The sequence below is a fragment of the Rhincodon typus genome, chromosome 8 (genome assembly GCF_021869965.1).
Source record: "Rhincodon typus isolate 14 chromosome 8, sRhiTyp1.1, whole genome shotgun sequence".
Classification (NCBI taxonomy): Eukaryota; Metazoa; Chordata; class Chondrichthyes; order Orectolobiformes; family Rhincodontidae; genus Rhincodon; species Rhincodon typus.
Genome location: NC_063339.1, coordinates 38,584,996 through 38,595,819, shown reverse-complemented (window position 1 = coordinate 38,595,819; position 10,824 = coordinate 38,584,996). Strand labels below are relative to the sequence as shown.

At 38.8% G+C, this 10,824-nt stretch overlaps 1 protein-coding gene across 1 annotated transcript in view; it reads right to left on the bottom strand.

Annotated features, from left to right (window-relative positions):
• Nucleotides 1–10,824, bottom strand: part of LOC125483711 (inverted formin-2-like) — a 30,410-nt gene that overhangs the window by 12,368 nt on the left and 7,218 nt on the right. Inside the window, exons 2-6 of the mRNA XM_048600102.1 lie at nt 8,797–9,218; nt 5,750–5,865; nt 2,681–2,840; nt 704–737; nt 286–427 (exon numbers count right to left, since the gene is read on the bottom strand). Coding sequence (XP_048456059.1) covers nt 286–427; nt 704–737; nt 2,681–2,840; nt 5,750–5,865; nt 8,797–9,190 — 846 coding nt within the window. The 5' untranslated portion in view covers nt 9,191–9,218. The remainder of the gene's footprint in view (nt 1–285; nt 428–703; nt 738–2,680; nt 2,841–5,749; nt 5,866–8,796; nt 9,219–10,824) is intronic.

Below are 10,824 nucleotides of genomic sequence, written 5' to 3'. Positions count from 1 at the left end.
TTTCCAGCAACTTCTGTTTCTGTTCCTTTTTTACAGCATCTGCACTTCTTTCAGCCACTTTATAATTACCTTGGCTACAAATGTCCTAATCCAAAATTTCTTTAATCTAGAATGAGGACAATTGACTTTGCCGATTTAAAGATACATTTTAATAATGCCGTAGGACTCCAGGACAATCAAGTTGGAATTAAATGTCACTGAAAGACATTTCACTTGTCCTAACAACTGAAGTAATAAAACAGTCTGTATCTTTAAAAAAAAATCCGCAGTAAACCAAATTCTTACCTTATTAAACAATGCTGTAAATACTGCCTGGTGACTGGTCATATCAATGCCACCATAGAGTCTCATTAATTCTTCATCATCGTCTTCTTTAGCTTCCTCAAACGTGAGACATTGGACCAACAGATCCTCCTCATCTTTTTCCCTGAAATAATGCATAACCATACTGATTAATTTTTATGCATTTCCTTCAAACAAAACACTATCATTGTCAGATAATGCCATCCTGTGGCTTAAGCAGAATAGTAAAGCAATGTGAGGATTAAACAAAAGTTGTTCACTTATCATTTCAAAAAACAAAATCATAGTTGAAATTGCGCACTGATTAATGGGTTGTGATTAGCACATTTGAAGTCAAATTCAAGAATCATGAAACAAAATTTGTTCACAAAATTATACAGTCTGCATGACTAACTCATACCTTAGTAATGGCAGTAGGTCCAACAGGTGGAGACCTAAAAGCAAATAATTGTTTAAAATTATTTGGTGTAGAACAAACACAATCCAAGTGATTCAACCAATATGGTTTGGGTCATGGTAGGATTTAAAACTACTGTTTTTCAACAACACTTATGTGAAGCCATGCCCAGCTTGAAAGTACAAATTACAAGCCAAGAAAACAGTGATTTAATATTTGGCTTTGCTTTGAAGTAACCAATTTAGTTAAAGGAAGAGTAAAAGAAGCTAAAACTATAACTAATATTTATTTTGTACTATTTTTATTTTGAGTAAACAGTTACTTTTCTGCATAGAAAACAGTTCCAACATAGGGTGTGTAACTCAAGAGAAGCCAGACACCAAACTTTTCAGGTGTTGTTTATCAATACAAATGTGTACATTTAACATTTAAAGTGACATTTCTCACATCTGACTGTGTGAAAAAAATGACTGGTATTGAAATAACACCTTATTTATCCACACATTTATACTTTAAGTTTTTTAAAAGCTGGCATTTAACAGTTTTGAATTAACTGTTATATAACTATGAATGTATCACTTTAAGGGAAGTTACCAATAGAAGTCAGAGCCAAGACATGAAATGCTCAGAATCCAAAGCATTCCTATCTGAATACCATTGGGAAACCAGTTGAGATATAATTGCCTAATTGAGGACATCTGTCTGCTAGGTTAAGAAATGATTTAACTACATGGTAAAGGCTTCCTTTTTAAAGTCACTAGAGTGAAGTAAATTAATTGTAACAGATAGAAGTGGGGTTGTATTTGGTCCTATATCTGAGTAAGTTAAACACTGTTTATCAGTGCAGGCCAAAACAATAGATTGTTCTGCAAGAGATGATTTGAAGTTTTTAATACAAATGTGTGTTTCAGATGATGTTGTTTTTCAGCTATCTTTGCTGTTAAGTTTAGAAAGGGAATCATTTTACAGAGGGAAAGGTATTAAAGCATTTTTATTGGAAGTGAAACATTAAATTCAAATAGGATAAATGTACTTTGTGTTTAATCTGAATTAGTTTAAATCTGAAAATAACTTTAACACTTCTAATTAATATTTTTAAAAAGCAGAAGCTTCTACGTTTACCACATGATTGTTGTTAACTCTTAGAATAAGATTTCAAAATCCTTTTTTATTTGTTCAGTTCCAGGCTGTGATAAATTCTGCTAAGTAGTTAGAACTATGTAATGTAAAATAAAATGTTGTTTGTTCTTTGCTTATATTTCTTCTTTTTTCCTTAATTCCATCTTTCCCTATTTAAAAGAAAATGCATTTTAAAAATAGTACATTCTAAAGGTTTGCCTGTTATGTTACACTCTAGATCACACTGTCAATTTTGAAAGTGGAAATAATTTCATGAAACCTGGGAAATTTCTAGATTCACTAATAGCTTATTTTGAGATAATGATGTGTAAGTAATATATATGTTCATTTGCTTCTCAAAAGAAGTTTTAATTATAGGACAACTTATTTTTTCCATCAGGCAGGAAGAAAAATTTGGGAAATACTTTTGATTTTATATTAATTTAAAGAATGCACCAAGGGTAATTTGAATCTCCTGTGTGTTAGCTTTCTTAGTTCTTCAAAGACATCACTTATAGCACAGGGCATTAAACACCTCTGGAGTAGATGGGATTTGAACTCAGCCTTCTGAGTCAAGAGGGGAGGGCTAGGTTCAAGATCCACCTGTTTTGGAGGAATCATCTTTCAGTGACAAGGTGCTGAACCAACTTTTCTCCACATTTTTATTATAGGTCTTCTGTCTAAAGTCAGTAAGTAACAAGTAAGATGTTTATTTATCATAATGAAATGGTGACTTTTCATGTATAGCATAAGTGTTCCTTCTGTTGTGGTTTACAGTGATTTTTGGGAAGTTGTACAGCGCTATGGGTAAACCACAAGTAACTACAACTACACTGACTTGTGTCAAATAGAGACTTGTACCTATGAATTCATTCCGAAGCTCTGCACGCAACATCAGTTCCTCAGCTCCCAAAATGATTGCGTTGATGACACTCATGAGTGTTGCCATATATGGAATATTATCTGTGGTCTGAAGTTCATTCATGATAACGCTAAATCGATATTGTTGACTTTTTGCAGTCTATTGAGAAAGAAACAAAAATCAAATGTTATATAAACCAAAGTTTCCATTAATGATTGCCTTGACTAGAAGGGAACGTATGTGAAGAATGGGAGCTATTTACAATAGTAGTTAGCATAGGTGAGGAATAGAAGTTTGATCAGCACTCCAGGACAATGGGGTTAAAAGAGCAGCAGATGGTCATTGTAGACAAGGAATGAAAGGGAACAGAGAAACTTGATAAAGATGTGAGTTCAGGCTATGGCTGGTGTGGGTTGGGAAGGCTTGACTTGGCAAGAAGGGAGTCGAGGGGCAGCTGGATGGTCTTGATGTTCGTGGTAAAGATAATCAGGACTGGCTTTTACTATTGAAAATATGTGTGGTGGGTGATGGAGAAAGAGGAGTTTACAGAACAGTAGAGGATGGGGGTGGGGCAAGACAGTCAGATTTTGCTTTCCAGGATGATCTAGAGTAGGGACTGGTATTGACAGAAAGGAATGATGGCACTTTTTGTGGTTCTGCCAGATCTGGTAAGAATAACTTTTTTTTGCGGGTATGTTCAACGTTTGTTGAAGATTACTTTCCCTTGGACTTGAGTCTATACTGGAAGATGGCCATAAAGGATAGAATAATAATAAAAAAAAAACTTTTACTTGCATCAAAAGAGGATGTGTGATTAGTTGAGCAGATTGCTAATATTAGAAGCAGTGTGGCAAATGGAAGGCGAAAGCATGGATAGCTGGCAGCTTCAAAGTCCAATTTTAAGTAATTTTGAGTAACAGGTTATTCTGATGATGTGTGCAGAAGATATTGAAAGTGGTGGAGCAATTTTTTTCGATTGGCATCATGTGGAGGTTGTTGGCAAGGCCAGTGTTTATTGACCGCCTCTTGAAGATGCTGAGTTACCATGAATAACATAACGCGCTTGGCCATTTCACAGGGCTGTTAATTGTCAATGTCTTGCTGTGAGTCTGAAGTTGAATACAGGCAAGATCATGTGTGGGTTGCAGATTTCCAGTGATTTGTGTTTTTTACAGTCACCACTCCTAATGTAATCTTTTTATTCCACTTTGTGTTTTTAACATGAGGTATAGTTATAAAATTTGATTTCATGTCTGAGTCATTAATTCAGGCCCCTCTGGACTACTAATTTGGTAAAATAACGAGTGTGTTCCAAAAGCTGGCTGGTGAGGCAAATGACACAATTATCACAAGTTTATCTGTAAATACAAACCTTGACAGTATTGAGACCATGTGTAATGGTGAAGTCTGTGATAGGTTATGAGGTCTGGTAATCATTAGAGACACTGGATGGAATTCAATCCAGGTGACAGTGTTGCCTACTAGTTACACAGACCAATGATGGAACTGCATCTCCCTAATTTAAGGAATATTGCTCCGGGATTTCTGCTTTCCCTCCTCTCAAACGACCAGAACTTGACAGGTCTCCACTGTGGGCAGTGCCACTGGGATTAGTGGTAGCTGTTGGCAATACATCCAACAGAAGACCACAATCAGAAAGGGACCCAACAATAAGTGGTGATGGTGGGATGGGCACTGCTGGCTGGCAGAGTGTGGGGGGCTTTGGAAAAGATGATAGTTGGCTCTCAGTGGGGTCCCCCTTCCTGATGCCAGGATTCGGGCATTCGCTGCCTGCTCATAAAGAAGTTAATCTGGGAACCTACAAGTAAACTCAAAAGAACTTGCATTTTTGGGTTTCCCATAAGGTAATAATCCTTCCTGCCCTAGTTAATACCAGTGGTGCTTGGAAGAGGCCAAGTGGGCATTAACTTCCCACTTAACAGCCTCAATTGGTGACGAGAAGTGAACTGTTCATGAGCCTTTCCTGGGCAAAAGTAGGAAGGCAGTGCGTTCACTACTCCACAACAGCTAAACCGATTTAAATGTGCACTGCCTTTGGATAATGGGAGGGTACAGAGGAGACATTAAAATCCATCCATTGATACAAACAATGTTTTTTTTAAAAAAAAAAAAGCAGCAATTACGGCTTGTTGCAGAATAAAGAAGCATTGTATCATTTAAGTTCATAAGGTTTAGGAGCAGAATTGGGCAATTTAGCCCACCGAGTCCGCTCTGCCATTTGATCATGGCTGACGTGTTTCTTAACCCCATTCTCCTGCCTTTTTCCCATAACCCTTGATTCCCTTACTAACAAAGAAACTATCTATTTCTGTCTTAAATACGCTCAATGACTTGGCCTCCACCTTCTGCGGCAATGAGTTCCACTGACTGAAAAAATTCCTCCTCATCTTGGTTCTAAAGTGCCATCCCTTCATGCTAAGGCTGTACACTCGGGTCCTAGTCTCTCCTACTTGTGGAAGCATCTTCCCTATGTCCACTTTATCCAGGCTTCTCTGGTATTCTGTAAGTTTCATGGCTCTCTTGAAGTGACTATAAAGGGACATTCTGCATGACATTTTATTGTTATGAAATTGCTGTGCCCTCTTAGTATCTTACAGTTAGCATTTAATCAGAATGCTTATAGATTTTGGAAATGGACCAAGGGAATTCAGTATTATTTAGTACCCCAGCATTGTGAAGAAAATTCACTTTCAATTTTAATCCAAATATAAAAGGTTAAGCAGCTAATGCTTTCTAAAGAAGGGTCCTCACCTGAAACATCAGCTTTCCTGCTCCTCTGCTGCCTGGCCTGCTGTTTTCCTCCACGCTGTGTTATCTCTGACTCCAGCATCTGCAGTTCTTACTATCGCTAATGTCTGTGACTGGCTGTTTTTCACTAGGTTTTGTTTGGTGTCTTGTCTACTAGAATTCAAACATTGCTTTAAAAAAATGTCCCTTTCCACTTGGACAGTCAAATGATTCAACAGGAGGATCAGTTTGCTGATGTGGGTGCACATAGTGTGTGGTGTAATGCCTTGAACAGTAATTTTCAAACAGAAGTAGCTTGCCTTGTAGTGTTCCAGCGCGTCCAAGGCCAGATGGTGACCTTTTGGTGAGTAGATGGATAGTGCTGCTAACAGTTCAAACACTTGTTTCTTTACCATGATATTGGCTGTGTCCAAAGCTGTGAATCAGAGTTAACATGATCAGTACTTTGCATAAAAGAAACAAAAATATTTATAATTATAACCTGCTTGTTCTTGTTCATGATCTTCCTACTCCATTTTGTTCAAAATTTGTTGCCTGGTATTTGCAGTGGGGAAAAAGTAGACTATCAGAGATCACAAACACATGTAATGGAGAAAATCTGAAGGCAAGTCCTGATGTATGCATACACACTGATAAATGTGAAAATCTGCAATTTGGTGTCCAATATCCTTTTCCTCCATAGGATATGCTGTTGCAGTTGTCATACACTCAAGACAGAAATGACCATAATAGTGTGAACTGGCACACATACCACACTAATAGATTTCCACACTCAAATGATGGGAAAATCTAGATTGGTACATTTTGCTGTAGGTCAAGTACCATTGGATAAATGGGATGGCACAATGCTCAGTGTCAACACTGCTGCCTCGCAGCAGCAGGAACCCAGGTTCAATTCTAACCTTGTGTGGAGTCTGCATGTTCTCCCCATGTCTGCATAGGTTTTCTCCAGGTGCTCCGGTTTCCTCCCACAGTCCAAAGACATGCAGGTTAGGTGCATTGGGCATACTAAATTTCCCCGTATGTGCAGTCTAGGTGGATTATACATGGTTAATGTGGGTTTGTGAGGATGGAGGGGTGTGTCTGGATCTGGATGAAATCCTTGGACGGTTTTTGCAGACTTGATGGACCGAATGGCCTCTTTCTGCACTGTAGGGATTCTATGATTCACTCCTGAACAATATTTGTGGCCTTGGAAACATTATGTTTATAAGCTGTCTCAGACCCTCAAAATTATTGGAAATTAAGAAATGTTTGCTTCTAATTCTGCATTTTTTTTTTTTTGTTAACAGTCATTTAACTTTGTCCATTCCTGAATTATAACCTACTGATTTGGAATCTGCAGATTTTGAAAGGATAATTTTGGGTAGTTGAATAGTTTGTGTTGCTTTTATTATTTACATGGCATCCAGCCTTGTAGAGGGCATCATGCTGAATCAGATACCCAATGAGTGAAGAAGAAATGCCAGCTACAAATGGGCAGCTCTCAGTGAACTGAATGGCAAGTGTCATTCCTTTCTCAGTGTTAGCAAAAATTCAGGCTATTATTTTGCATGAGCAATGAAAAATCTTGAACGATTTTCAATTGATTGACTTCTCATTGAGTAACTTCGAGTGTAGTAATTCGATGCCCTTGTGACTTACCTTTTTTAAATGCTGTAGTTTACATTAATGAGTTCTATCAAATAACTAGTTAAATGTGTACTGCTGCATCTGTACGATAACAAATGCTGATTGAAAGAATGTCTATAAATTTCTACTATTCCTGTTTTGGAAGAAAGACTGTGAAGCTGGCTTTGTGTTGTGTTCTGAAAATGCTTGGTGAACTTAGAATTATTGAAATGTAAAATAGCTGCTGTACTCAAAGTCCCTCTCGATCTAGTGAGCCTGTGCCAACTCTCTGGTACTGCTTATATTTTGCCCAGAGCACTGCTTGATGCATTTTATTATCATTCTCCTATAGAAAGTTCAATTAAAGCTGTCTTCATGTCTTTGGGCAATTATTCCAGACCACAACCATTTCTTTTTGCAAAGAAGAACAATTTTCTTGATGTCGCAGTTAATTTTTGCTTTCAATTCATCCACCAATGGGAACAGTTGCTCTTGACTCTGTCTCGACATCTTGTTATTGTGAACACCTCTATCTAATCACCTGTCAACTTTTCATATTATTTAGTTAGCTTTAAATTTTGATAGGTTTTTGTCACCCAGTAGAGGTCTGTAGGAAAGCTAGTGTGATTTGGCTGGTTTCCAAAACAACTCTTCCTCTCTCATCATTTGGCCTGTGTAACTGATATCAAAAAAAAAAGTAGCATGCTAGCAACTAACTTGATGTGCACACTTGACTTTACATTATTCAATTTCAGAAATTGGTAATAGCAGAATGACAGCCTGTGATGGAATAGAGATGGGATCAAGACTATTGCGCACTAATGAGTTCAGATTAAGCCTTTGTAGTATTGCACTGGCCTACGTGTCAAATCAGATTAAAAGCCATCAAGTTTCTTATTTTCTACAGAAGGTGAATAATATCAATAAATTAAAGATGCATGTACGTTGCAGTAGATGCTGTACTGTGAGGAGATTTATGTTAATTACATTTAAAAAAAATCACTGTTTAAAACAAAACAAGATAGTCAAATATTGACTATGAACTATGCTAGTACAATGAAGTCGTTCTGCTTTCAGATTCCACACAATTCTGTGATGCATCCTGATTCACATGTTCCTGCACGACACCATATTCCTGTGAATGAAGGCCATGGGATTCTCTCTCTTTTAGTGTTTTTCTTTATTCTTGCAATAATTATCTTGATTGCATTTCAAAAGAAACTTTGAAGACAAACTTGAAATATAAACACCGATGTGATCCACTTTGAACAAAAAGGGAATGAATATTACTGTTTAAATGTCATTCCCTTTTAATGTAAAATGCAATAGAAAATTTAGGATTATTTTTATGGAAGGATTTCTTTCAACTTAGTTGGTAGGATTCACACATTCAACATCAAAACTCCTGTTTAGTCAGGTAAACTATGACAAAAGTGTGCTATTATTTATCGTAAAAATAATATTTTAGATTTTTAATAGTTAGTCCAAAGTAAATTAAATTGATTTTTGTTTTAGTTTCCTTTTTAGGTTGCATTTTTAGCAATAACTATATTGATGAAAATTATGGAGAACTTTGATTATTTCTCATCATTTCTGATAATGCTTTTTCTCCGAGGAATCTAACTATTGATGATAACCTTGTTTGCTGGTTCTTTCAGAAAAATAATCAATATAGCTTTTTAATATTGCAAATCCCATCGACTGAAACTGCACTGAGATATGTCATTCTTCATACCTTGGGATAGTTTTCGAATGTAGCCTTCATTTGTTACGATGTAGTCAATGCCACTTGAAGAATTCATCACAGCTCGTACACATTTAACACAAGTGAGCTGCAGGAGGGCATCGAAGATCTTTGCCACACCTCTGCCAGAGAGCCTGTCTAAGGCCTCGAGCAGTAAATCCAGCCCATCGAGGTCTAGAAATTGTACCATCCAGTCATTACTGCTATTTTCCAGTCGTTTCTTTAGCCCAGAGTAATTAACAACAGTTGGGACTTGCAGCAAGCGGATGCAAAGCTCGGGTTCAGCATTTTCCAGGTTGGCTTCTGTTGCGTCTGCATCGAGGGGGGTGACTTTCTCTTTCAGAAGAGTCCAATTCTTCTGCACACCTGATTGTTTACCAGCCATTTCTTTTTTTTTAATGGGCTTTGTACACCTATGAAATAGAGCAAAAAGAATGTGTTAATGCGGATAGCAAGTTTTGTAATGTAATTCAATCACTTTGTGCAAGATACAATCACTGACTTCAGCAGACTGTGTGACTCCATGTCCAATAACCAATCTCCTGCTATAAGTATATACTGGAGGTTCTTGTTGTTCAGGACTTTCAAAACATTAATTTCTGTTAGTGGACTGGACCAATTAAAATCTTATGCCTTGTGACATTTTATGAAATTCAGGTATGTGCTTTTTTAAAAAAAAAAAAAAAAAAATTGTTATCTCTTATTCTTGTAAGTCAACTTCTATTTCCAGCATGTTACGAACTGTTGCTAAGTCTTAATTAGCCTTAAGATTGAGAGGTTAAGGTGTTTGAATCCTTTCTCCTACCTTTTTCATGGTGATTGGAGGCTAGGAATTCTGTGGCAAGAACTCTCCTCCTATCACACAAAAATGTGTTCAATCTCTGCAAGGCACAGGGTCCAGAACGTGATGGCATGCTGTCTGCTTGCCTGAATAAATGTAGCTCCAACATCAATCGAGAAGCTTGACCTCATCCAACTCGTCCTCACCCTCAACAACTTCTCTTTCAATTCCTCCCACCCCCTACAGACAAAGGGGGTGGCCATGGGTACCCGCATGGGCCCAAGCTATGCCTGCCTCTTTGTAGGTTACATGGAACAATCCCTCTTCCGTACCTACACTGGCCCTAAACCCCACCTCTTCCTCCATTACATTGATGACTGCATCGGCGCCGTCTCGTGCTCCCACGAGGAGCTCGAACAGTTCATCCACTTCACCAACACCTTCCACCCCAACCTTAAGTTTACCTGGACCATCTCTAATACCTCTCTCTCCTTCCTGGACCTCTCTGTCTCCATTTCAAGCCCACCGACTCCCACAGCTACCTAGAATACTCCTCCTTCCACCCACCTTCCTGCAAAAATGCCATTCCCTATTCCCAATTCCTTCGCCTCCGCCGCATCTGCTCCCAAGATGAGGCATTTCACTCCCATGCGTCTCAGTTGTCCTTGTTTTTCAAGGACCGTAACTTCCCGCCCCCGCCCAATGGTCGAGAATACCCTCAACCGTGTCTCCCACATTTCCCGCAACTCATCCCTCACACTCCGTCCACGCAATAAGAACCAAAAAAGAATCCCCCTCGTCCTCACGTACCACCCCACCAACCTCCGGATCCAACGCATCATCCTCCAACACTTCCGCCATCTGCAATCTGACCCCACCACCAAAGACATCTTTCCCTCCCCACCCCTATCTGCTTTCCGGAGGGACCACTCTCTCTGTGACTCCCTTGTCCGCTCCACACTCCCCTCCAGCCCCACCACACCTGGCACTTTTCCCTGCAACCGCAGGAAGTGCTACAACTGCCCACATACCACCTCCCTCACCCCCATTCCAGGCCCCAAGAAGACTTTCCACATCAAGCAGATATTCACCTGCACATCTGCCAATATGGTATATTGCATCCGCTGTACCCATTGTGGCCTCCTCTACATCGGGGAAACCAAGCGGAGGCTCGGGGACCACTTTGCAGAACACCTACGCTCGGTTCGCAATAAACAACTGCACCTCCCAGTCGCGAA